Source organism: Caloenas nicobarica, chromosome 27 (assembly GCF_036013445.1).
Source record: "Caloenas nicobarica isolate bCalNic1 chromosome 27, bCalNic1.hap1, whole genome shotgun sequence".
Taxonomy (NCBI): Eukaryota; Metazoa; Chordata; class Aves; order Columbiformes; family Columbidae; genus Caloenas; species Caloenas nicobarica.
In genome coordinates, this window is record NC_088271.1 from 1,966,778 (window position 1) to 1,992,535 (window position 25,758).

The 25,758-nt window shown below is 69.3% G+C and overlaps 1 protein-coding gene across 2 annotated transcripts; it reads left to right on the plus strand.

Moving 5' to 3' along the window:
* The first annotated feature begins 5,215 nt into the window (after nt 1-5,215).
* Nucleotides 5,216-17,742, plus strand: MIDN (midnolin). 2 transcript variants are annotated; one of them, XM_065652492.1, is made up of 8 exons: nt 5,216-5,764; nt 7,761-7,986; nt 9,026-9,113; nt 9,399-9,461; nt 14,412-14,798; nt 15,245-15,380; nt 15,475-15,762; nt 16,489-17,742. In XM_065652492.1, exons 2-8 carry the CDS (start codon nt 7,769-7,771, stop codon nt 16,749-16,751), a joined length of 1,443 nt encoding a protein of 480 aa, XP_065508564.1. In that variant the 5' UTR covers nt 5,216-5,764; nt 7,761-7,768; the 3' UTR covers nt 16,752-17,742. The 2 variants fall into 2 exon arrangements, with proteins under 2 accessions (XP_065508564.1, XP_065508565.1); XM_065652493.1 differs by lacking the exon at nt 5,216-5,764 and adding an exon at nt 7,214-7,640.
* The last annotated feature ends 8,016 nt before the right edge of the window (nt 17,743-25,758 follow it).

A 25,758-nucleotide genomic window follows, 5' to 3' on the forward strand; every position in this document is an offset into this window, starting at 1 on the left:
GACCAGCACCGGGACCAACGTGGCCAAGGTCTCCATGGGGAGCTGAAGGCACGATGGAGAGACAAAGGTTTAATGAGAGGTTGTTCGGCTTTCTCTGATCCTTCCGCCCATTATCTAATCAGAGCAGGGCATTTAAAAGGCCACACTGCATAGTGACTCACTTCCCTGGTCGGTGCCTCAGTTTCCCCACAGGTAGTGTGCCGGGGATGAGCCGAGCCCGTCTCCCCGCAGCGTGTCGGCGCTGGGGAATGCGGTGCAGTGGGTCCAGCCCAAGGCTGGATTCCTCCATCTGCTCTTCGCTCCACACTGACTCACCCCAACCCTGGGCACAGCACCTCCCTCCAGCCCCCATTGCGGGGAGCAGCCCGGGGAGGAGGGCGAGAGCCAGCGCTGCCCAGGGAGCACCCGAGTGCTGGGATGTCCCGGTGTCCGGCCGTGCGGGCTGTGGGTCAGGGACACGTGGCAGCTTCACCTCTGCTCGGCCACCGCAGCCCGGCCGCGTGGCAGTGCCGGTGCCGCTGGCACACGGGGTCTGGTTCTCCTCCCACCAGGATTTCCTGCCGCTGTTCCCAGAATAGGCCGTGGCCCCACATCCGTGGGGGAGCAGACGACCCTGCACGGCCACCGGCCAGGAACCAGCCCCACCGCCCCGGCAGCACCGGGACCCAGGGTCAGGCACAGGGTCCCACGGCCAGGGCCATGTGGTGGGATTTGTGGTGCCTCCCACCCCAGCCAGCCCCGGGCAGGCGGCTCCGGCACCGTAAACAGGAACCGTGGCTGGGGGAGCGCGGCCCAGCCGGGAAGTGAGGGGCTGCCCGTGCTGGTGACGGGATGTGTGGGAGTGGAGGGATGGGATGGGATGGGATGGGATGGGATGGGAGGGGGGGGTTACTTTCCCCCTTATTTGTGAGCCTGGCTCACCCTAGGAACAAGGTGCAGCTTGTAGTCGAGGAGGCTGCTGAAATCCTGGGTCCTTCCCCTCCCCAGGGCTGGCAACTTGCTTAAGCATTTATAATAATAATAATGATAATAACAATAATAATAACAACAACAACAACAAGCTGAGTTGTCATCTGACTCCTGGAGACGGTGATTTAAAACCAGCCAAGAAATGTTGTTGCGTCTGAGAAACAACCGCACGGTGCTGAGCCGAACCAGGGCCGGACCCAGCGGGGGCCCAGCCTGGCTGGGCAGGGGCTTTCCTGGGGACAGGGGGTGCAGGGTGTCAGGGCTGCAGTGCCCTTTGGCTGCGGGAGGGGTCCGTGCCCCTGGTTCTCTTTCCCACCCTGGCAGGGCTGGATTCCCGTGTTTTCCCAGGCTCACCAGGAGCAGGAGCCGGGTCCTGCCCCACCGGGGGGTCTCAGCCCCTGGCTGTGCCCAGGGGAGGCTCCTGGCAGCGGGCACGAGCCGGCAGCGTGTGCCCGCGGTGCTGATGCAAACGCTGAGACCTCTCCTGACCTGTGATTTCTGCGATTGCCACATCGCTCCAGCACTCGGCGTGGGCTGGGGTGCAGGACGGGGCTCGGGGGAAACAGGGTCTGCGGTAGCGGCGGCAGAGCCGCTGCACGGGGCAGGGCTGGACGTGGCGGGCGCTGGGTTCTCCCTGCCCATCCCTGTCCATCCCAGCACACCCCAGCATGGAGCAGAGCCCAGGGACACGGAGCAGGGCTGGGCCAGCTGCCTGCCCGGCGAGGGGCGAGAGCCAAATCCACGCTCCCATCTGGCTGGGGGTGCCGGCCATGGGCTGGCAGCATCAGGGGCTGGCAGGGGGCAGCGGAGCCGAGGGCAGGAGCTGCTCACCCTGCGTCAGCGGGGACAAAGAGCTCAGCGTCCCGAAGGGGACCGTGAGCTCAGGGAGCCCAGAATAGCCCTGGTCTCACCGCGGGCAGCGGTGCCGCAGCCTGGCACAGCCAAGTACGGTCCCACACCTGGGCCGCGGCGCTGCTATATCCAGAGGGATTCGCCATCCTTCCCGGACCTGGGGCCAGGCTGTGCGTGGAGCCCCCGCGGTGACTCCCCTGCCGTGACCCCCCACGTCACAGCCACAGCTGCCGCATCCCAGGGTCCGGCGGAGCCACCCAGCTCTGCGTGGGGCTGGGGTCCCCCTGCCCGTGGGGCAGCTCAGGGTGCCTGGCCCCCCCACCCAGGTGGCTGCCTGAGTCACTCCAGGGGTGACTTCACCTCTGGGGCTCGCCTGGCCTGGGGGGTGACAGGCAGAGCCGCGGGGTGTGGGGTGCTCAGGGCAGGCCAGGCTGGGCCACCAGTCCCCAGGCTGCGACGCCCGGACGCGCTGCCAAGGGCCACCAGGACACGTCCCCAAGAGCCGGGAAACACACGGAGCTGATTGTGTGTTTCTAAGGACACGCCTGGGTGTTCACAGCCCTGCCAGCGTCACCGGCACCGGCGTCCTGCCCAAGGACACCCCGCGCCTGCCACGAGGCAGCCCCGAGCCTGGCGGGGTGGGGGGGTCTGGCTGTGGGGGGGTTGTGCCGGGAGGGTGGGGAGCACCGGCTCGGTGCTCGCAGCAGCGGCCACGGCTCACCTGAGCGCCGTGAGTCACCGCTCGCCTCCGTGACTCAGGCTGAGCCTCTCGGACCCGTGGGGCTGGGGATGGGGGAGCCGGGACCCCCTGCCAGCGGCCCCACACCCCCTTCACTGCGGCAGTGCCGGCGGTGCCGGGTAGCCCGGCCCGGGCGGGCGGAGGTGAAGCGGTTCGGCTGCACCCTCCTACCGGGGTGTGCCCCCGCCGGCCCCGCCGCTGGCCCCGCGCCCGTGGGAACGCGCCCGCGTGCTGCCGCCAGCTCCGCGAGGCCCCAGCCATGACCGTGACCGTGGGCCATGTACCGCACCTGCTGCCTGCGCCGTGCCCACCCGCATTGGCACCTTCATGGCTGCACCAGCGCCGCTCCCCTCCCCGGGCTGGGGCCTGGTGAAGTCATGGAGGAAAAGGGTCCCTGTCCTCCTGGGGACCACAGGCTGCATCTCCTGCAGCTCCAGGAGCAAGACCCCCCTCATCCATTCCCCCGCCCCATCTCTGCGCAAGCCTGGCGTCGGCTCTGCCCTAATCTCATGACTCCACGCCGGCGAGGGGAATGCAGAGACTTGCGATAAAATCCCCATTTGCCAAAGCTGTGAAATCAGCCAGGAATTCAGTCCAAAAGTTTAAAAAAAAAAAAAAAAAAAAAGAAGAAAGAAAAGAGCAAAGCTGCTGCCTGGGGCTGGTGGGGGATTTCCCCAAAGAACAAGAGCTGGGAATTCCCTTCCTTCGAGGGACAAGACTTCCAAGAACCGACCCCGAAAGATTCGGGGCTCTCAGCTGAAGTCAGGGCTGGTGGGACGGGGCAGCGCCGAGGGCGGTGGAGGAGCCGACACCGCGGTCCTGCCCCGAGCCCACCCTGACACCGGGACACACACACCTCGGCCGGGCCCCGTGGGAAGCGTCCCCACGGGACCCCGGGTAAGCCCCTCTCCTCCGCCCCGCTGCCCGTCCTGGTGCGTGTGAGCCGCCGCGGGGGCTAATCCGCAGGGCCCGGGCTGGCTAAGCGGATTGCGGGAGCTGCGTGTGGCCTGCAGCGGGATTTGTGTCGGTATTTGCTCGTCGGATCGCCTCTCCCCAAGCTGCTCAGCTGTGCGGGGTTTGGGAAACGCTCCCTTTGGAGAATGCAGGAGCCTCTGATGCCGCACAGCAATTATGCCCAAGTCTGACTGTAATCTTTAACGATTTATTCCCAGGGCAACACAATAAACTAAACACACAAAATCTGGGCTGCTGGGAATCTGGGGATCTCCCAGCTTGTGTCTCTGGAGGCTCCAGCTACCTTCAACCATACTGAAATGTGCACATGCTTCCTAAAGCGCCAGCTCCTGGAGTGCCGGGACTGCTGGAGGAGATGAGCTTCCTTGGGAAGGAGATGGAGCCGTGCGACTGGGAACGGGGCTCCTGGGGGCTGCGGGGACGTGGCAGCAGCCGGCGGGAAGATGCCCTGCCCTTGGGGCACCCCACACTTTGCAAAGGGACGTGGGCCGGAGCAGCTGCCCCATGGCCACGATGTCCCCTTGTGTCGCCCCCAGATCCTGGCCGCGGAGCTGTGAGCTGGTGGCTCTGGGGTGGCGCTTTGTCCCCAACATGGCCCCTCTGGGTGCGTGAGCCCAAACCACGGCAGGGCCAAACCTGCCAGGGCCTGGCTGCCTCCTGGCTGCTCCGGGGCCTCACCCCACACAGCAAGTGGGGGACATGGCCCCTGGAGGGGCAGCTTCGCAGGCCCGGGGCTCCGCAGCTCCTGGGGAGAACAATGGCGTGTCCCTGCCCCGGCCCCTCTCCCAGGGACAACAATGGCAGAAGCCGGAGCTGCCTGAGCTCATCTCCCCACTGAGAGCCCGGGGGGGCCAGGGCAGGCGGGGGGCTGCAGGCTGCGCCACAAAGGCTCCCTCTCTCCCTCCCAGCCCAGCTCTGCTCTTTGCACACGGAGGGGCCTCGCTCCCACCCCAGCGCAGCTCCGCAGAGATCCGCACCCACCCAGTGGGGGCCATTCAGGAGGGAAAGAGTGGCAGCATTTTGGGGCTACAGAGAGCTCCCCTCAGCTCCCTTTGGGCCCCCTTTGCTGCTGCCCCGTGGGTTGGGGACACATGGCCCCCTCCTTGCTGCAGACCGGCTGCCAGATCCCCCGTCCAGCTGCTTTGTGTCTCGGTGTGCCAGGGCATTGTCTGCGAGGCGGGACCCGGTGCAGGCAGCCAAAGGTCGGGCAGCATCTCCCCAGCATCCTTCCTGCCGCACGCCAGGCAGCCCCCGACCCCACAGACCCCCTCCTGGGGGGAAACAGCCTGTGGGTTCTGCTCCAGGGCAGTAGGTCATCACCCCCCAGCACCAGCAGTACCACTGCCCATTTCTGCTCTGCTCCAAAAATTCTATGGGGCACAGACTTTGTCCCGGCTGTGAAGTAGGTGGTTGGGCAGAGGGAATCCCTGGAGGAGGGACGGCTCAACCTGCTATTAGACATCAGGGAGTCTCCACCCGGAACCGCCTTGAAGCTCGGCTCCCCAAGAGGGCTCAGCCCCTCGGTTCCCAGCGCACGGACTGACTTTGACCCCGGTGATGGGGCACCCGGAGCGGGAGAGGTGTCCGGACTGTCCTCCCGCACCGCCCATGGGGGGCGGGTCCCCCCTGCCCGCCCTGCCCGCGGGATGCACCGGCCCCGGTTGTGAGCAGCGGGGGCAGAGCTGGGACCGGGACCTCCGGAGGGGCAGAACTGGGACCGGGACCCCCGGACGGGCAGAGCTGGGACCCTGGGAAAGGCCGAGACCGCCCCGGGAGGCAGAGACCGGGAGGAGGGAGACGCCGAGCTGGGATCCTGGGAGCAGGACCCGGGACGGGGGGCAGCGACTGGGACCCCCAGGGCAGGGACGGACCGGGACCGGGGGTCAAGAGCCGGGAAGCCCCCGGGAGCAGGTGCGGCCGCGTCACCTGCGGGTCCCGCTGAGGCCGGAGCCGGTGCCGGGGCCAGGCCGGTCCCTGCCCCCGCCAGGCTCCACCCCGGACGGTGCGGGATAAAACTTGGGGCACCTCCCCGACAGCTCCGCGTCAGGGCTGCACTCGGACCGGCTCCACTACTCTGGAGGGGGCACCGCACCGAACGGCACCGCGCCCCCCCCCGCTACTCCTTGACCCTCCCCAGGAAGTTTTTGGGGTCTCTTTCTCCCTTCCTGCCGCCGGAGGCAGACGAGCTCCAGCCGCGCCGGGGAACCGCGGGGCAGCGCTCCGGGCTCGGTGAGTGGGGCCGGGGCTGGCCGGGTTGTGGGGGGGCTGAGCCGGGTTTTGGGGGGGGAGTGGGGATCCGCGGACCGGGGCTGCTCTCACTCGGTTTTGCCGGAGCGGGTGGGGTGGCGCGGCTTCCCTGGGCCCGGCGGCTCCCCGGGGGGACCCACGGCAGAGCCCACCCTCTCGGGGTGTCTGGGAATGCTGCCCACCGGCGGGACCCTCCGCGTCCCCGGACACTCGGGGCTTCCCCTGCCGTCGCTTCCCCCGGTCCGGCTGCCGGGGGCCCCGAGCGCGGCCTCCCGGGGGGGGTTGCGTCCCACTCAGCCCCCACCGCGTCCCGGGGAGCGGTCCCTCGCCCCCAGGCCCGGGTGCCGCCGGGGGCGCTACTCGGGCTGGTTCCCTCCGTTCCGGTGGGCGGGAAGCGACCCCGGGTCGCACCGCCACCGGGTTCCCCGGTGTCTCGGCAGGGGCTCCCCGAACCCCTCTGCGGCCCCCGCGGGCCCCCCCCGGGCGCAGGAGGCGCGGCGGGGCCGGCAGAGGGCGCCCGCGCTTTGCTGACTCATAGCCCCCCCCGGACCCCCCGGTGCGAGTGCCGGACCGGGGCCCCGGGGCTGCGGTGCGGCCGTTCCACTCCTCCGGGGCGGCCGGGGCTGGGGCCGCTGGGTGGGCGATCCCCGCTGCGGGATTTGGGGAAGGGGGAGGCAGGAGCGTGCGGGGAGCTCAGCCCTGCGTCAGGACAGTTCCCCCGTAGCTGTAACGGCGTCACCGGGAGGGTCACCGGGCGGGTGCGTGTGACCGGGCGGGTGTGACCAGCTGCGGGTGACTGTGCGTGTCTCCCCCGCCCTTTCCGCCTCGGTGTCCCCGCGTCACTCGGCTCCGGGGGCTCCGGCTCCCGCCCAGCCCCGCGGGCAGTCCCCTCCCGCCGCGTCCTCCTCCGGTGCGGGGGCCGCCCGCCGCCCCCTGCCCGTGTCCCGCGTTCACCCCTCCGCGGCGCCCTGCACCCCAAACCCTGCCCTGCACCCCAAACCCGGCCCCGCCGCTTCTCCCCGGCCCCGCCGCTTCCCCGCACAGGAGCAGCCCCGCTCCCCGCCGGGTGCTCGGCGGTGCCGCCTGTCCCGGGCCCGGGCCGGGCCCCCGCCGCTGCCCCGGGGCCCCTTTGTTGTGCGCCGGGGTTATGAATGGCTCCCGGCGCGGCGCGAGGGCGCGCGGGGGGCGGGGCCAGGGGCGGGGCCGCGTGGGCGGGAGGAATCCGGCCGGGCCGCCCTCCCACCGGGCCACGTGGGGAGCCTGCGCCCGCCTCCCATTGGCCACCGCCGCGGATGTCTGTGAGCTCGGCGCCCTCCCATTGGCTGCGCCTGCCGGAGGAGCCGGAGTGAATGAGGCCGAGGCCCCGCCCGCGGGACGTTGCTACATTGTAACTTCCCCCCGCTCCCCCCCCCCCCCGCAGCCGGTCGGCGCTTCCCCGGCTGAGCGCGGCGGCCGCTGCCGGTTCGGCGGGTCCGGCCCCAGAGAAAGGGGGGAGCGAAGCGTCCTCCGCGCCTCCCCGCCCCTCGCCGCGGCCTCCGGGCCCGCACCCCGCCCCCAGAAACCCCGCACAGAAAGGAGAGCGGCGGAGAGGAGAAAGAAAGGAGGCGGGCAGGGCAGGCAGCAGGCAGGGCAGGCAGCGCCGCTTCCACCGCCCCCCTCCCGCAGGCAGCCAGAGCTGCCTCCCCTCTCCGCGCGGCCCCGGCAGCAGCAGGCGGAGCGGGAGGAGAACGGGAGATTTTTCTATAGATATATTTTTTATTTATTTTGCCTGGGCCGCGGAGGGCCCGGCCGGTGCCAGCCCGGCCCGGAGATCGCCCTCGGCTCCTCCCGGAGGACTCGAAGCGCAGCCGGAGTTCCCGTGGGTACCGCCGGGGCGTGCGGCGGAGCGGGCCCCGCTCCTTCCTTTGTCCGCCCTCCGCTCCCCCACCCCCCGCGTTCCTGCGTCGCCCCCCGGCACCGACCGCCGCTCCCCCCGCAGGTCGGCGGATGGACCCGCAGCCCGGCGCCAGGAGCTGCAGCCGCGGGGCTCCCGCCTGCGAGGTGGTCCCGAACGAGCCCCCCATGAACCTCTACATCAACACCACCACCGGGACCCGCTATGAGCTCTCCGTGCCCGCCGAGGAGACGGTGGAGGGGCTGAAGAGGCGGCTGTCCCAGCGGCTCAAGGTGCCCAAGGAGCGGCTGGCTCTGCTGCACAAAGAGAGGTAGGGCTCGGGGGGCCGGCCGGGGTCCCCATCCCCCCCGGCAGCGGGGCTGGGTGCGGGGGCGGCCCCCTCGCACCGGGCTCGGCACCGCACAAAGGCTCCCGCCCCCCTTCCCCCTGCCTGGCCCCATTCCTCCGCGGGTCGGGGCGGGCAGAGCCGGGGGGCGGGGGGGGGGAGCAGCCTGGGGGGCCGCGGGCGGGGGCGAGCCGGGGGCCGGGGCGGAGGGAGGGAGGGAGGCTCCGGGCCGCGGCGGGGACCGGAGCGCCGCCGCCGCCCCCTCGCTCGGCCCTTGCCGGGGCTCCTTTGTGGGCGGCGGGCCCCGGCCGTGCCCTTTGTTCTGGGCTCAACTTCGGCGGCGGCGCGGCCCGGCCCCCCCCCCCCCCCCCCGAGCCCCCAGCGCTGGGAGGGCCGGGGGCGGTTGTCGGGGGAAGGGGCGGTTGGTCCTTTGTTTGCCAAAGACCCCGTCCGACGGGGCTGCGCAGTCCCCGGGCGGAGCGGAGCCTGCGTGGGGCCGCGCTCAGCCCCGGCCCGGACTAACTTAAAGTCTCGCCCGCACCGGGAAGGGGAAAGGAGGGGGAGACCCCGAACATCTGCCGGTACCTACGGGTCCGGGGGGGCACGGCCCCCCGTGCTGCCTCCCCCACCCCACGCTGCTCCAGTGTCTCTCCCACCCCCGTGGGCAGGTTTCCTGTGCCACGAAGTCCCCGAGCGGCTCCTTGCTGGCTCCCCGGCCCCCACAGTGCTGGCTTGACCCATCGCCTCAGCGCCCCTCGGCCCTGCCTGGGGGAGAGGGACCCCGGCACTGTGTGCTGCCCCCCCGGGGTGCAGGGGCCGGATGGGGAAGAGGCAGCTGAGCAGCGGGGTGCTGGGTTCCCCTCCTGCCTGTCAGGTGTTGGAAACGCTTGGGGTGGGGGTGCTGGAGGGGGCTCAGCCCCCTGGGGACAGCCAGGCTTGCGGCCGGTGTCCCCCCGTGTTGGTGCATGTCCCTGGTGAGGCCACGCTGACCTTGCTTTTGGCATCTGTCTCCTTTCCCCCACAGTCGACTCAGTTCTGGAAAACTGCAGGACCTGGGAGTCGTGGAAGGAAGCAAGCTGACGCTGGTGCCCACCGTGGAGGCCGGCTTGATGGTAAATGGCCTTTTTCTGCTGCTCCCTCCCTCCCACTCGTCCCTATCTATTATTAAAGCCCCAAGCGAGGATGTGCTGGCAGCCCTGCGGCTCCGCGGCCCCAGCCCTCGCTGAGGAGGCAGCGCTGGGCTGGGCACAGCAGCAGGTTTAATATTTCACTGCTTTCTCAGGGCTTGTGTAGAAATAGTGGAAGTGACATGTCATCCCTCCCCTCCTGCCGCACAAACGCCCCCTCCTTCTCTGCATTTGTAATGTTAATCTCCCCCCCCCTCCTTTTTTTTCCAGTCCCAGGCATCCAGGCCAGAACAGTCGGTGATGCAAGCTCTGGAAAGCTTAACTGAAACTCAGGTGAGAGGCTCAATGCCAGGGCACTGATAGAGACAAAGAAGGGGGCGATGAGGGGGGGAGGGACTGCTGCGACCTGGCTCTTCTTGCCCTCCCAAAAGGCTTTGGTGTTTAGTGCCTTGTTTCACCTTCAGAAGGGGTTGGGAGCGCTGAGGGTGGTGCCCGGGGCGGGCACCGTCACCCTGTGCAGCGCCGAGTGCAGGGAGGTCCCACGCTGCAGCGCTCGCAGCCCAAACAAGCGCCAGCCGGGGAGGTGAAGTGACTCACCCAAGGTCACGCAGCAGGTCGGCGGCAGAGCCAGGGCCCTGCCCGGGGGTGCGGGGCTGCAGCTGCCCCCCACCAGCTGCCTGCCGGGGCCCAGGGCTGGTGTGTGCGCTGAGGGGGCTGCCACCGCCGTGCCGGCGGCCACTGGGGCCACTGGGTCACGCTGGCGGCTTGTGGGGCTGTAGAGCCCGGCTTCTCCTGCCAGCACCCAGAGGGCTCTGCCCTTCTCCTTGGAGCCGTCCTTGGGGGGTTACGGGGTGGGGGGACATTGGCTGTGCCGGGGTGATCTGGTGCTCTCCATGCGCCTGCTTGGTGGCCTTGGGCTGGGGCACCGGGTGCCAAGGAGGGGATGCGGGTGGGGGCCGTGTTTAGAATAACTGTGAAGTTTCTTGGCGGCTGTCGGGGCGGCCCCCAGCGCGGGGGTGTCGTGGGCGGGGGGTCCGCCCGCGGGGAGGAAGCGTTCCCAGGGCTGGGTGAGCCGCCACGGGTGCGCGCGCAGCCGCCGGCGCCTGCCGCGAAGGTGGAATTTACCCCCAGCCGCGCAGGCCCTGGCTTCTTTGTTTTCAGTCTCTTTATTATTACTGTTAAACTCTTTCTTTCCTTTCTGGCTGATGTTGCAGCTTATTTTTTTTAAAGGGTGGGTTTTTTCTTTCTTAACCTGGCTTGCTGAATTTGGAGCAGGGGGCTGAGCCCTGCACTGTGCTGCAGCTGACCCAGGGCAGGGAGCTTGGTGGGGGCACAGCTGTGCCCCCCCCCGGGGAGGTGCAAGGGCCAGAGCTGCCCTGTGTGTGGGGACCTTTGCTGACACATGGTGCCCTTGTCTGCCCCGGGTGACCTTGACTTTCAGCAGCTGGTTTAACTCTGTGGGCCAAGAGGGTGAGCTTGGAACACGAGTCCTGTGCCAGAGGCTGGTTCCTGCCTGTGCCGTCCCCGTGGAGCCCGGTTTGCTCGCGGGGTGCTGCCCACCCTGCCGGGGTGCAGAGCTGTTGGAGGGAGCTGGTTCTGGCAGCCCAGCCCAGGGGTCCTGGTGCACATCCCAGCGTTGGGGCTGCAGCAGTGTCCGGCAGGGCTGTGCACCTCCTTGGCGAGGTGGGATGTGCTGGAGAGGAGTGAGGGGCTTTGGGGGTCCCCCCTGCATCTGTGGGGCTTGTGATGCCCAGCATGGCTCCCATCAGGCAGGTGGCCACAGTCCCTCCTGGCCAAGCACAGCAGAGGTGGAGCAGAGGCGTGTGGGCTACGGTTTGGGGGGGCCAGTGGCTGCAAGGTGCCGCCTGGTTTTCCCCTGGTGGCTCTGCCAGGCGGGCCGGGGCCCTGGCAGCCCGGACGTGCCGCGGCGGGCAGCGGCGCTGGCTGCGGGAGGCAGTTCCTGCCTCCTGCCCACGGCAGGTTCCTCCCAGGCTGGTGATTCAGGAAGCCGGGGCTGTGCAGGAGGAACCGCCAGCACCTGGGGGGCGGAGGAGGGGGGGCAGGAAACCACTCCTCTCATTCATGCTTTGCTCGGCTCTGCCTGCGTCACGCATCCTCCGGCAGCGCAGGGAGAGCTGCGCCGACTTCCTCTGGGGGCGGCGGGGGGGCCGGGGCGCTGCCACCCCCTCCCTGCCCAGGTGCTTTGGGGAAGCGGCCGCGGGGCAGGAGGTGACGTGGTGCCCCGGCCGAGCGGCACGGGGTCTTCCTGGAAGGGCTCGCCACGCTTCCTTCCGCCGGGCACGCTCGGTGGCTGCCCCCGCTTTCCAGGGAGCCGTGCCCACGGCAGCGCCCGGGCGAGCAGCTGCTGTTTGATCTGCAGCCTCAGCTCTTCCTTCCCCCGGTCCCTTTGCCCCACTGCGGAGCGCTGGGAGACGGCGAGGGGGGGAATGGGGACGCATCCTGCCCAGCCAGCCCGAGTCTGGCCCGCTGCCCCCCTTGGCATGGAAAAGCCCCCACGCAGCCGCGCGAGCGTTGGGGTGGGGGGGACCCAGCTGTCGGCCACAGCTGCGCCCGGCTGGAGAGCGAGGCTGAGAGCCTGGGGGGCATTTCCCACCCCCCCATCCTGGGGCCGGGCTGGGCTGGCCTTTCCGATCTGCCAGGAACCGCCGCAGGACGGGTTTTTTGCCTGTTAGCGTGGGGGTGCTGCTGGGGGCAGCTCCCGCTCTCCGCCAGCCCAAGGTGGGGGGGCCCGGGGGTGACGCGGGGCCAGGCGTTGGAGCAAGGCGGGAATACGGCGTTCTCTGAGTCATCCGTGTTTCTGAGAAGCAGCCGGGAGACACTTGCCCTGTCCCCACGGACAGCTGGATCCCTTCCCAGGGCTTGGCAGGGTCCCAGGGGACCCCGAGCACGGGGACTTTGGGGACCTCGGTGTCCCCAGCCCCCGTGGCCGAGCCCGCTGGGAGGGACGGTGTCCTCCCCGGGTGGCCGTGGGCGGCCGAGCAGGCGGCTGGGTGGGACGTGTTTGCATTGGAGCAGCCTGGTTTCGCCGGGGGGGGTTGGCAGCGGCGCGGGGGCGGGTGCTGGGAGCCCCGGAGCTGCGGTCCCGCCGGGCCGGCCGCTCCGCCTGGGGCACCGCGGGGGCCGAGCCGGTTCAGTGCCGTGGCCAAGCCCCTGGGGGGGGGGGGGTGTGGGGGGCCGGGGGTGGCTGCGGGACCCCCACACCTGGAGAGAGAGGGGTTATTTTTAGTGCCCCTCAGTGTGGGTTTGAGGTGCTCTGGTTTCTCCCATGGCTGGCGAGGGGTCAGGCAGGGCACAGGCAGATGTGAGTCAGATGGAGGCGGCATCAGGTGCTGGCTGACGTCAGGGGGCCCCGGGGAGGTGTGCGGGGCTCCCCCGGGCAGGCTGGGGTGCGGAGCGAAGGCAGCTGGGTGCCATGGGCTGCTGTGGGTGCTCCTGCCCCCCTCCCCGCATTGGTTTGGGGGTCTCCAGGTGGGAAATGTTCCACCTGTGCCAGGTCTGGGAGCAGCAGTGGGGCTGGGGTGCTGCAGCAGCCATGGGGGCCTCTGCCCACCTTGGCACTGCTGCCCGTGGAAGGCTCCACGCGGGAACCGTGCCAGGGAGGCTGTTGTGGCTGTGGCTGAGCGGTGGGGACAGGGTGCTGTGCCCTGGTGGGCACAGAGCTGCCAGGCGGGCACGTGTCGATCCCCAGTGGCTGCAGGCAGGGAAACGGAGGCAGAACCTGAGCCGTGGGGCAGGACGGGGGCCGTGTGCGTGCACACGCGTGCCCATGTGCACACCCGCTGTCCTCTCCCGCCCCCTCGCCCCGTAACCTCGGTGTCCAGAGCTTCAGCGGCTCCTTCACGCCCACCTCTTCCTCTGCAGCCTCCGCCTGACACGCTCAGGGCTTTGCTGCTGGTATTTTTAAAGCTGCTTTTCCCACGGCTTCTCAGAACCGGCCTCCGCTGGAAGGGGCTGTGGGGGAGCTGGGCCAGGGCTGGGGGGCGGCTGCGCTCTGCAGAGGTGCCGGCCCTGGGCTGGGGGCAGGATCTGGGGGGTGATGGAGTTCGCGGCTCTGGGGGTCCGCTTGGGACCCCTTCGCTCGTCCTACGGCGGTGCCGGTGGGGGTGTGGGTGGGTGACGTCTGCCGGGAGCTGTGCACGGCGCCGCACGTGACGGGCTGGGAAAGCCAGTCCTTGCCGTGCCCTAGAATAGCTCCACTGGGGGGGGCGGCGGTGGCGTCATCCCCATTAGCGGTGACCCGGTGTCCTGCCCACAGCCCTGCCTGTGCATGAGCCCGCGCCCTTCAGCCGGCCGGGCTGGCGGGGGCGAGAGGCACAACCCCCCCGGCAGCACGCACAAAGGCACCGGGGGGAGCACCGTGGCAGGGGGCTCGTGGCTCTCCCAGCCCCCCAGGATCATGGGGGGATGCTCAGCAGAGCTGGGGGGGCTCCCCTGTTCCCCAGCACAGATGTTGAGTGATTTATGCATCCGGGGGGGCTGAGTGGTGTGCTGGGGGGGCAGCAGGTGTTGAGGATTGGTCCCCTACACAGCCTGGCCAGGGTCAGGCCCCTGCTCTTGTCTCCGCGCTGCAGCTGCTCCATCACCTGCCTGCGAGGAGGCCCCGGGGGGGCAGGGGCAAATCCTGCCTGCGCAGCCGCTCTGCTGGGCTTCCCCCCCCGGGCTGTATTTGGCGAGGGAAGCGGGGGAGGTGTGCTGTCCTTTCCTTCCTTTCCTGCCTGCTGGCCCCAGGTCACAGCAGTGGGCACAGCAGGGACCTGGCATGTCCTCACCTGCCCCCTCCCTGTCTTCCCAGTGAGGAGCTCGCTCCCCGTGCTGGGGGGGACACCCCCATGCACCCCTCCGTGTGCTGGCACTGGGCTGGCCGCGGGAGTGCTGCCTGTCCTGCCTGTCCCTGCCCACTGGCTGCGGCGGGTTCACCGCCGAGGAGGGCAGGAGGGAGGAAAAATCCCCCCTCCCAACCCGCCACAATCAGCTGATGGAGCTGGCACCGGGCTGAGGTCACGCAGGGACGGTGGCCACGCTCGCCTGCCAGGCTGCTGCGGCTGAGGGCTCGGGAAAGGGCTGTGGGGAGGGGGTCACCCCTTCGCCACCTTAGTGACCCATCCCTGTGATTGTGTGGCCCTGGTGATACCTGTGGCGGGCACAGCTGTCCCCTGCTCAGCACTGGGGACACTCCGTGCGGGGGGGACGCTCCGTTCGGTGGGGACACTGCGTGCGGTGGCTCGTGACGTGCCTGGGCTGACGGGTCCCTTCTCTCCCCAGGTCAACGATTTCTTGTCGGGACGGTCCCCGCTGACCCTGGCCCTGCGCGTGGGCGACCACATGATGTTCGTGCAGCTCCAGCTGGCAGCGCAGCAGAGCAGCGGGCAGCTCCAGCACCGGCATGTCATCGCCAGCCGTGGCGAGGCGGGGGCCGCCGCCAGCCCCCACTGCCGGACACTGCACGGCAGCACCGGCTCCGGCTTCGCCCGCATCCCCGTGGTGCCCACGTGCCAGCAGAGCCCGGCCCCCAGCCCCGCGCCCGCCGCACCGGCCCCCCCCATGTACTGTAACGCCCCCCACCCTGCTCCCGTCACCGCCGGGATGTTCCGGTCGCACGGGGCCAGCGCGCAGACGGTGAACAGCAGCGTGGTCTCCTCCTGCTCGGAGGTGAGTTGAGCCCGGGGTGATGCTGTGCACTTCCCAGCCCTCCTGTGGCGTTGCCCTTTCCTGCCTCAGTTTCCCCACACATGGAGCAAGGGAGTTCCCCTGCCTGGCTTGCAAAATGCCCCCAGGCCACGGGGAGGACTCGGGGACAGGGTGTCATCCAGGCTCTTACTGTGCTCATCCTCAGAGCCTGCCTGTCCCCCAGCGGGCAGGACCTGCCTGCCCGTGCTCTCTGCTGCCACTTCCCTTTCCCTCTTGCACAGCTGGCACGGGGGGGTGACTGTCAGGACCCCCAGGGCTGGGGACACCAGTGGGGTGGGACAGCTATAGGTCCTTTTGTCCCAGTAAAACTGGGGCTGGCGGTGCTTCTGGGGGGTCTCCCGGCTGTGCCCTGGCACGTCGGGGTCCCCTGCCCGGAGGCTCATCCTGCATCTGTCCCTCCCGCCCAGGTGGACTGTGGCACCCGCAGCAGCAGCTCCCCAGGCAGCAGCCCGGCCCCCCCCGCGGCACGGTCCCGCAAACCGGGGGCCGTCATCGAGAGCTTCGTCAACCACGCGCCCGGGGTCTTCTCAGGGACCTTCTCTGGTACGTGATGCTGCGGCAGAGGGGCTGGGGGAGGACACGGGGGTTCGGGAGGGCCACTCATCTCACACCCATCTCTTTCCTCCCCCCACCCCAGGCACTTTGCACCCCAACTGCCAGGACAGCAGCGGGCGGCCGCGGCGGGACATCGGCACCATCCTGCAGATCCTGAACGACCTCCTCAGCGCCACGCGACACTACCAGGGCATGCCGCAGTCCCTGACGCAGCTGCGCTGCCAGACACAGTTCTCCTCCTCCTCGCCCCCCGCCTCCCCGGACCTCGCCACCAAAACTACCTCAGAGCCGCTGCCGGCGGCCGCGGCCTCCCCGCCCCTGCACCCCGTCGTCCAGTGCCAAAGCCAGATCCGAATGTGCAAACCCAGCGGTGAGCCCGGCAGCGCCTCGCGGGGTGGGAGCTCGGCGGGGTTTGCGTTTGGTGTCCTCGGTCCATCCGGTGGGTGGGGGTTTTGGGGGGCGTGCCCAGACTCCGGCTCTTCACCCACCTCCCCGTTTGCAAACCCGCTGCCCTGGTGGGGGGCAGAGGTGGGTTTGGCTGGGGGGGGTGGACCCCACCGGGCGGTTGTGGGGCGGTGCGCGTCCCGAGCCCGGGAGGTGCCCGCCCCGGCCCCCCGCGATTTGCTTAGAGAAAAGAAGTGAAACTGCCGGTGTGGCCGGGGGAGCTCAGCCTCCCCGCTGGGTTTTCTCTTCCTTCTCTCCTGGCTAAGAGGGGTCCAGGCCCCACTCGGGGGTGACCTGAGCCCCACAGACTCCCCCCAGCCCATTTGTGTGTTTTTCTGCACACACGTGAAATTCCCGGCAAGGGGGAGAGACTCCCCCAAACCTCCTGCCAGCTCGGGGACAGGACAGCCCGCGTCCAGCCCTGGTGGCACTTGTGGCAGGGCCACCCGTGTGGCTCCTTGTCCCTGATGGGGACCAGCTGTCCCGTGGGGACCCTGCTGGTTTGGGGGGCTGTGGGGAAGGACAGCCCCCTGTGACCCCCCCCCCCACCCCGCTGCCTTTAGAATCATTTTGGTTGGAAGAGACTCTCGAGATTGAGTCCAACCATAACGCGACTCCGGCACTAAACCGCGTTGTCCCTTTGCCGTTGCAGGGGACCGCTTGCGGCAGACGGAGAACCGGGCGACGCGCTGCAAGGTGGAGCGGCTGCAGCTGCTGATGCAGCAGAAGCGGCTGCGGCGGAAGGCGCGGCGGGACGCGCGGGGGCCGTACCCCTGGCTGCCCAGCCGCAAGGCCGCCCGCACCAACAGCAACAGCAGCGTCTCCAGCGAGGGCAGCCTGGACCTGGACTTCGAGGACTCGGTCTGGAAGCCGGAGGTCAAGGCGGACATGAAATCCGAGTTTGTCGTAGCATAGACCCGTGCCCCGGGGGGGCCCTGCTCCCCCCGCCCCGGCTGGCGGTGGCGTCATTTCTGTTGTCACGGGCCAGATCTCCTCTAGATTTGCCATCTCCTGCGACCGGACGCCTCGGGGCTGACCCTGCCTGTGCCGGGGGACGCGTGTCACGGGGGCGGCCGGGGCAGCCTCACCCCCCGGCTTGGCGGCGTTTGGGGACCTGGAGGGGGGAGCAGGAGCTGCCGCCCCCTCCCGCATCTCCCGTTGGCAGCGGGGGGGGCCCTGGGGGATATGGAAGCTGCTGCTTTGCTGTGAAGAGAGGTGCAGCGGGGTGGGCTCCGACCCCCCAGCATCCCCCCCGGCGCGGGCAGGGGGAGATGAAGTCTCTTTTGGAGGTGCTGGGGCCCCCCCCGGGTTTGGGGGCCGTTTGTTTTCCTTCCCTTCTATATGTAGCATTGCTCAGCTGTGGGGCTGGGACCCCCCCGGGCGGGCGGGGGGACACACACGTGTGCCTGGGTGCCGCCAGCCCCGCAGCCGCAGCCGGGGGGGGGGCTTTGTTTTGGGGTGGGGGTTAGTTTTGGTTGGTTGGTTTTCTGTTTTTTTTTTTTTTTGGAGGGAAAAGAAATGGCACCTTCCCTCTGTGGCCGAGACCAACTTCCGAGTCGCTGGACTCCTTCCCATCCACAGCTTGGTTGGGTGGGTTTTCTTTTTTAACTTAAAAAAGGAGAAGAAGAAAAAAAAAAAAGTTAAAAAATAATGAATGAATAAACCCAGTACTTGGTCATGGCTGTCCACAGGCTGTGGGGCTAATATTTATAGATATTAATTACCCGACTGAGCCAATACTGACATAGTCTTGCATAGGCCGTAGAAATCCTTTTTCTTGTCCGACTTTGATTTTTTTTGTTTTTGTTTTTTTTGTTTTTTGTCAGGAGATCTGTGCAAATAGAGAACCCATGTGATGTGTTTTTTGTCTGTAAAAGTCCTTTTTTTTGTGTGTGTTTTGGGGAGGGGAGGCGGGGGGGGAGAGCGAGGCTTTCGGTCTTTAATATTTTATTTTTTATTTTTGAAATAAATTTGGGCAGTCTGGATGCACCTGTGCCTTTGCTGTCGGTGTTGGAGCAGGGGGTGGGCACCTCCTCCTCATGTGCACCCACGGGGGGAGCTGCCCAGGGGCTGGGGTTCCCCCCCGGCTGCGGGGACGTGCCCGGACTAGTGTCCCCAGCCTGGGGGGCTGCGCGGTGAGCCCCATCCCATCCCACCGCTGCCCTGAGGAGCTGGGCCGGTTCCACCAGCTGAGCCGAGTGCCGGCGCCGGCCTCACCGGTCACCCTGCGTCACCGCGGGGCGGGGGGGTTGGTGGCTGTGAGGCTGCTGCCACCCCCATGCCCCAGCTTGGTGCCCAGCGTAGTCGTGCCTCAGTTTCCCCAGCTTCAGATTAATTTCCACACGGCTTTCCCCCACCTCGGGGAAGGTGACAATGGGGATGGCCCTGGGGACACACGTCACCACCATCCCAGCCTCTCTGGGTTCTTGGGGGAGAGTCCCCGGTGAGGGATCCGTGGGGGCTGGTGGGGCTTGGGGCACTGGTGGCCACTTGTGGGGACAGCGTGGGCTCTGTGCTGTGCTCCTGTGCCTGGCACAGGGTGATGTGGTGGCACCAGTACCCCCAGGTCCCTGGCACACCTGTGGGGCTGGCAAAGCCTGGCCTCAGGGAGAGGGGGGCTGAGCAGCGGGGCTGTTATTTGGGGAGGGGTCAGGAGCATCCCCCATCCCACAGCCCATCGTGGCTGCCCGTGTCCCTGCACCACGCGCGTGGCCCCTCTGCCACCTCCCTGTCCCTGCACCCCAGGGACTTGGAGAGAGAGACCCTGGGGGACGATCCAGAGCCCCGCGGGGGACCCAGCACTCCAGGGAGGGGACAGGATTGCCCAGCTGGGGCCGGTGGATCCTCACAGGGAGGAACGGCCGGGGGGCCTGGCCAGCCCCCAGCCCCTGGGAGCTGCTGAGCGCAGGAGGAAGCGGGGCCGGGAGAGGAAGTGGCTCAGGTTCCTGCGGTGACATGTGCCGCACCGGGTGTCCCGCTGCCAGCACCGCGCTTTGACGTCATTTCGGGTAGAGCGAGCCCCGGGCCGCCCCCCCCGACACCCCCGGCCCGTGCTGCTCGCGCCAAATTTGGCAAAGGGAAGAGGAGCCGCTGGCAGCGCCGGGAGCACACGGCAGAGGCCTTTTAAGGCAATGGCTGCCGGGCTGGGACACACGCACGTGTGCACAGTCGTGCCCCCCTCCTTGCACATGGGCGCATTCACACGTGCAGAGGGACACACACCCCAACAGTCACAAAAGGGGTGGTCCACGGGGACCCCAACACCCCAGCTCAGCCCGTGGCCTCAGCGCAGTGTTTAGGAGGAACTGGGGGAGCAACGGGGCCAGTGGGTGCTGCAGGGTCGGCGGGCTGGGGTGTGAGCTGTGCATGGGTCCAGCTCCAGAGCATGGCACAGCACAGCATGGCACGGTGCGGCACGGCATGGCACAGCATGGCGTGGCACAGCACAGCACAGGCGGGTGCCCGCGGGAGGTGTCTGTGGCACAGCAGGAGACAAGCTGGGACACGGGACGCCGCATCGCACCGCGCCACCGGGCTGACATCACCGCGCCTGAGGCCGGCAGATGCTGGTGATAAAGCGGGGGGGTCGCTGGTGGCGGGGCGAGGCCGGGCAGAGCCGCGCTTACTGCCCAGCCCAGGCGTCCGGGTGCTTTGCACCCCCCCGCACCCCGTCCTGCCTCCTCCTCCTCCTCGGTGCCCCCAGCCCAGGCAGCGCACCGACCCCTGCCCTGCCCTGGCGCTGCCGTGGGGCCAGGCCCACGCTGGTGAGGTTGCTCTCATCCCAGTCGTCCCAGTATGGAGCAATCCAGCAGCGCCAGCGTCGCGCCTTTGGTGTGGTGCCCGCTGGGGGGGAGCATGGGTGTCACCCGCGGGTGCGCGTCCCTGCACGCAGGGCTGTGTTTGACGGGGCAGGGGCAGCGCACGGGCGGGTGTTTGCAGGGGGGTGCTGGGGGGGTGCACACAGAGATGTGCATGCGGGCGAGCGGGTGCACGTTCCCAGCACCCCTCACGGTGTTTCAGCCCCGGGGGGTGACTGTGCCCCGGCCTCGGACATGCACGGCTGCAGCTCCTGCCAGGGGAGCAGGTGCCCCCCAGTGCCCTTGGGTCAGCCCCAGGGTGCAGCCCATGGCCTGATGAGTGCGGCAAACACCCGGCAAACACCCCACTGCGGCCTCGGCCACAGGCCTGGGGCAAATATTTGCCTTTGGCTGTGCAGCCCTGCCATGGCGTGATGACCTGAGCTGCGGGTGGCAGCAGGAGAGGGCTGGGAACCCCCAGGGCCCCCCACCCATCCATGGCCAGCGGGTGCGGGCGGGTTGGAGCGAGTGCCCCCCCCAGCCCAGCCCCCGCAGTGGAGGGTGTGCCAGGAAACACCCACAGCGGGCGAGCGGCTGGCGGCTCCCACGGCCCTCCCGGCACACCCGTGGGCCCCGGCGCACACCCACAGCGCCGGCCACAGCCGCGGCCCTGCCGTGCACGGGGCACACGCCCGGCCCAGGCACGCACGGGGGCTGCACGGCAGCTCCTTGCACACCCGGACCTTTGCACACCCACCCGCCGCCCTGCAAACACGCGTGCACACACGCATGTGCACACGCACCCACTGCCGAGTGTAGCAGCACGTGCCCAGCCCTGCACCCCCGTGGCACTGGGACCCCTGCGGTCGCCTCCTGCTCGCCCAGCTGCTCGCAGGCTGTCGAGGGACGATCACTGCTCTGTTTGGAGCCCCCCGCCCCATGGACCCCAGTGGTGCCGCTCGCTGGGGCGCCCTGTGGCTGTGCCCAGCCATGGCTGCTGGTGCGAGACGGCGCTGGCATGGCTCTGCCAGACGCCGGGTGGGCGACGAGCTGCCAGCGTGTCCCTGGCAGGAGCTGGGAACACGGTGTCTGCCGGCAGCGGGTCCCGCTGCGGGGGTGAGCCCTGGCCCCCGCGCAGGGGCTGCAGGCGGCGTCCCCGCCACCCGGCTCTGCGGGCACCCACCAGGGCTGGGGCACCCATGGGTGCACCCTGCGCATGGCTGTGGAGTGCAGAGCCCCCCACGCTGGGCCCCGGTGCTGCTGTGGGGCTGGGCTGTGTGGGGCGCGGAGGCGGCGGGGAGGCCGGGGCAGGAGCTGCCGGCGCAGGGACGGATCCTGGAATTAAAAACATTCCAGGAACTGACTTTGAACCAGATAAAATAACAAGCGCTGCAAGGAATGTCTCACCCCACCCCCTGGCTGGCCCCGGCCAGCCCGGCCCCACAGCGCTCCTCCCGCCCCACAGCGCTCCCCAAAGCCGCCTTCAGCCCCACACGTGTCCCTAGGCCCTTGCACACGCGTGTGCACACCGAGCACGTGGCCGATGTGCCTGTGTGTGTGTGCAGTAGGTGCACGCGCCTGCAGCCCAGCAGCCGTGCTGGTGCCCGGGGGATCTGGGGGGGCCCCAGGGTACGGGCTGTGCACCCCATGTGCAGTGAGAGGCCCCCGGCACGTTCTGTGGGGTGCGCCCGTGCAGCCCGTGTGCCAGCAGTGCATGTGCACACGTGTGTGTGTGAACACAGCTGTGCACACATCGCGGTGCACACATCGCGGTGCACACACCAGCCCTCCCCACTCTGTGTCCCCCAGCTCCCTCCCAGCCGGGTGGGGGTGCAGAGGGTCCCCCCCCCGCGCTGCCCGGCCCCTGCAGCCATGGGGCCTCCCCGGCCCCCCCAGCCTGGCCCACGGCCGGCGGCAGCCCGGCGTGCCTGAGCGGTGAAATCACGGGGCCGCGGCGCCCGGGGCACGGCGCCCAGCCCGCTCCCCGGGGACCCCCCCGGCGTCCTCCCGCCCGCTGCCCCAGGCTGGGCAGGGGTCGGACTGCGGTCCCGTCCCACCGCTGCACCCCGAGGCCACCGCGCTGTGCTGGTACTGGTCACACTGGGAGTCCCAGTCTGGCTGCCTGCCCTTGCCAGCAGCAAAGACCCCTAACCTCCCCCCCACGTCATGGGGACCCCCCCAGAAGCATCTCCCAGCTGGAGGTGTTGTGGGAGGGGACGCAGGCTCAGGCCACCCCCCCCAGTTGTGTCCCTCAGAGGACAGTGCTTAAATGCCCCTGTGACACCCGTGTCAGTGAGGGGTGACCCCGACCCTGCAGCCTGTGCTGCGGGGTCCTGGCCATGGCCGGGGGGGCTGCAGGGCCAGGACACTGTGCTGCTGGGCAGCGTGGTGGGGCCAGCGGGGACACGGGGGCCCAAGGGCAGTGCTGGTGCGTCACTGTGTTTACAAGGACCTCGAGGAGCCCTCATGACGTCCACGCTGGCCCTGCCAGGTGGCACGGTGCCACCACCGCTGCGCATCCCCCGGCCACCGCTGCGATTTTTGGGGCTGGCATGGGGCCACCTGGCCCCCGGGGGGGCACGGAGTTGTGTGTGACCCCCCCCTGCCGCCAGCCTCTGTGCCGAATGAGCAGATGGGGCGTGCGCAGGGCTATATATAGCGGTGGGACCCACAGGTAGCGATGCGTCAGCACACGAGTGACGCAGCCTCGGCGAGCAGGTGACGCGCGGCCTCGTGGCGCCGCAGCCAGATCGCCGGGGGCTGTGGGGGCCCCCCCGACCCTCCATCCTCCACGCAGCCGGGTGCACATGGTCCCTGGGGGTGCATAGTTTGGCTCTCCGTGGCCAGGGCTGCGTGTGTCACTGGGTGTGCCCACACATGTGTGTCCACATGTGCACAGCTGTGTCTTGGCATGTGCTGCTGTGTGTGTGGCCATTCACATGTGGCCACTGCCGTGCGATGTGTGTCTGAGTCCCTGTGCGCGTGTCACTGCGCGTCCCCATGTGCAGGGCCGTGCTGCATGGATCAGCACATGCCTGCTGCTACGCGTGTGTAGCCACGTTGCGTGTGCTCCTGCGTGTTTTGGTGCAGCACACACTTTGAGTGTGTGGTGTGCGTGCGTGGCCGCGGTGGCCGGGGGTGACTCAGCCCCCAGGCAGCCCAGGAATGCCCCCTCCCCGCAGGAGCCAGCCCGCCTGTTGCAATGTGGTTTCCTCCACTGGCCTGTGCCGGGAACGGGCCGTTCTGGGGACGATGACAACCAGGGCTGACCCAGACCCTGCTGGGAAGATAAGGCGGTGCCTCCCGCCCCATCCTGCCTTCTGGGAACCGCCTTATCGGGCGGAGGTGGGGGGCGCGGCGGGGTCTGGGCAGGGCTGCACACCCCGGCCTTGCGGCTGCCGGGGAGGGGGCCCGAAGGGGCCAAGGCTGACCCGGGGAGCCCCCGCTCTGACCACAGCCTACCGGGGCAGGGGCAGCCTGGCGATGGCCCCCCCAGGAGCCCCAGCAGCAGCCCCTATCTGTGAACAGGGCTGGCCCTGGGGGTGCCCAGGCCAGGGGTGCATGGTGGGGGGGACCAGCTTTGGGGGGCTGCTGCTCTGCAGGGCTGGGGGGCTTCGGCCGCTCCGTGTGTGCGGGACCCACGCCAGACGCTGCCGCAGGATCGCACCAGCGATTCCCCTCCGCCCGCGTGATCCAGGCCGGGTCTTCCCTCCCGCCGGCAAGCCGGACCCCCGCCCCGCTTGGGGAGAAAGCCCGGCCCGGACTAACGAGCAGCGGAGCGGGATGGCACCGGTCCCCACCAGCTCCCCCCCAGCGCCCGGTGCTCGATGCGGCTCAGGGGCGGGCAGGGGCGTGGGACGCTGCGGGGCGGAGCGGGGCTCCGGCCTCCAGACTCCGCTCCATGCGTCACTCCGCTCCGGGCTTTCCGCACGGCCCCGGCTCCGCTGCCTCATTCATTCATAGATCGGCCGCGCTCTCGCGGCCCATTCATTCCCGGCGGCGCGAGGGAGGCCCGTTACCGTGGCAACCGCCCCGGTTCCCGCGGCCTCGGCAGCGCCGCCGCCCCCCCGCACACACGGTGCGTCTGCAGCGGCGCGGGGGGGCCGGGCCGGGGGAGCCCCGGGGTCTGCCCCAGCTGGGCAGGCGGGGGGGCAGTGCCCCCTGTGTGCACCGCTGAGGGGCTGGGGACCTCCCGTGTGCGCGGCTGCAGCGCCCGGCCCGGGGGAGCTGTACCGGGGGTGCTCTCGTTTGCACGGCTGGAGGGGGCCGGGGGCTCCCCTGGGGCTCCTGCCGGCTCAGCCACCCCAATGTCCGGGCAGCCTGAGTCGCCCTGACCCCCACCCAGGGCGGCTGCCACGTCGGCGCGGGGGGGAAACCCCACCCAGGGCTGTGGCAAGAGCCCTGCCCTGCGCTCGCCAGGCCCGGGCGGTTTCAGTCGTGGGCTGGGCTTGGCACAGCTTGAACCCCCCTCGGCTCTGCGGTTGTGGTGCTGAGCTGCAGCTCTGCAGAACTGAGCACAGCCCCCCAGCGTGGCAGGGAGCCCCCCAGGGAACCCCTGCAGGCATGTGGCCATGGGGGGGGCCTGCCCTGCGCTGGGGGCGCAGCGAGAGCCAGCGGGGACTGCGGTGGCTGTGGGTGCCAAAGGTGTGAACGGCCCGTGTCTGTCCCAGCAGTGGCGGAGGGGGGTGCCCAGGTCCTGTCTGTAAGGGTTGGTGCAGGTCCTGCGTGTGCACGTCCACGCATGTGCACATCCATACGTGTGCACCCACAGCTGCATGTACGGGGGGTTTGCACAACCCCTGCATCTCCAGCTCTGCTGCAGCCATCCTTGCAGCCCAGCCGCAGCTGCCCGGGAGCTCAGGCGTTCACGGGTGCTGCAGGCGCAGGTCGCGCAGAGTCCCTGTGCGCAGTGGCATGAAGCTCGGGGCTGCAGCGTGGGCACGGGGTAAGCTGGACCAACCTTCCTGACCACCTCTTCTGCCTCCCCAGGGCTCCTGGAGCGAGGAGCCACGGCCATGGGTGTGGGAGAAGCTGCTGCTCATTTCTCACCTGCTGTTCCAGCACCACAAGTGGGGCCCGAGGTCCGAGTGTGGGGGTAAGTGCCACCAAGACTGCGTGGGGCTGGGTGCAGACGCTTGCATGGCCGCGCTCATGTGTCTCTTGCACAGATGGGTTCTCCTGCAGTTTGGGTTTGTGCATGTTGAGGACATGAGCAGATGAGAGCATATGTGTATTTGGATGCACATATGTATTGGTGCTTATTGTGCTCCCAGGCATGTCAGCACATGAGGCCACGCGTGTGCCACCGCCGCCTGCCCGTGGTTGCTCGCCAGTGTCACCCTGTGCTGGGCCGCGCACACGCGCGTGTCGGGGGTTGCCCTCACATGCAGCCCTGCGCACTCCTGCACGCCCGGCCCTGCGTCTCTGACTCACGGCTCGCAGAGGAAGCCGTGACTCAGTCCTGGACTCCTGCCGCTCCCCACCCCCCGGCCCGGCCATCGCAGCCACGTGGAGCCTGCGGGACCTGGGCTGTGGGGAGATGCTGCTGGGTGCTGGGGCTCCCCGTGGAGCTGTGGGGAGCAGGGCTGGGGGCACGTGCCCCTCCCTGGGCTGCTGCAGGGACCGTGAGGTCCCTGTGTGGCTGTGGTGACCCCAGTGCTTTCGGGTGCACGGCAGGAGGCAGCCCTGGGCTCGTGGGGCGGCACCGTGCGCTCCCCAACTCCTGCCCTGCACCGAGCCACCGCTAGCACCGGGCTCTGCAGCTGCCGGGGATCCAGGGTGCCACGGTGTCCCCCAGGCAGCACCGCAGACCTCGGCATGGGGTGGGTGCTGGTGCCTGCACGGGGCGGGGGGTGGTGCCGCGGGTGCTGTGCTGGCGGTGCCGCGCGCTGCCCAAGGCGCTGCGCCACAGCACGGGCAGCCTCTGTGAGTCAGCGTGAGGTGGAGCCGCTGCCCCCTCCCCGCTTGCCCCGTTCCCAGGCCCCACTCGCCAGAATTGCTTTCGCAATGACTGGGGCAACCACCCCAGCCCTTCCCTGCAGTGCCCGGCGCTGCTGAGCTCGCCTGGCCCCGTGCCCCGCAGATTGCCCACGCTGCCCCGGCACGGCTGCTGCCGCAGGCTCCGG

Bases quoted from the DNA above. Each gene is read 5' to 3' on its own strand.
- MIDN (XM_065652492.1), top strand. From the start codon at position 7,769: ATGGACCCGCAGCCCGGCGCCAGGAGCTGCAGCCGCGGGGCTCCCGCC. The intron at 7,987-9,025 runs GTAGGGCTCGGG...TTTCCCCCACAG, and splicing joins GCTCTGCTGCACAAAGAGAG to TCGACTCAGTTCTGGAAAAC. The intron at 15,763-16,488 runs GTGAGCCCGGCA...TTGCCGTTGCAG, and splicing joins CCGAATGTGCAAACCCAGCG to GGGACCGCTTGCGGCAGACG.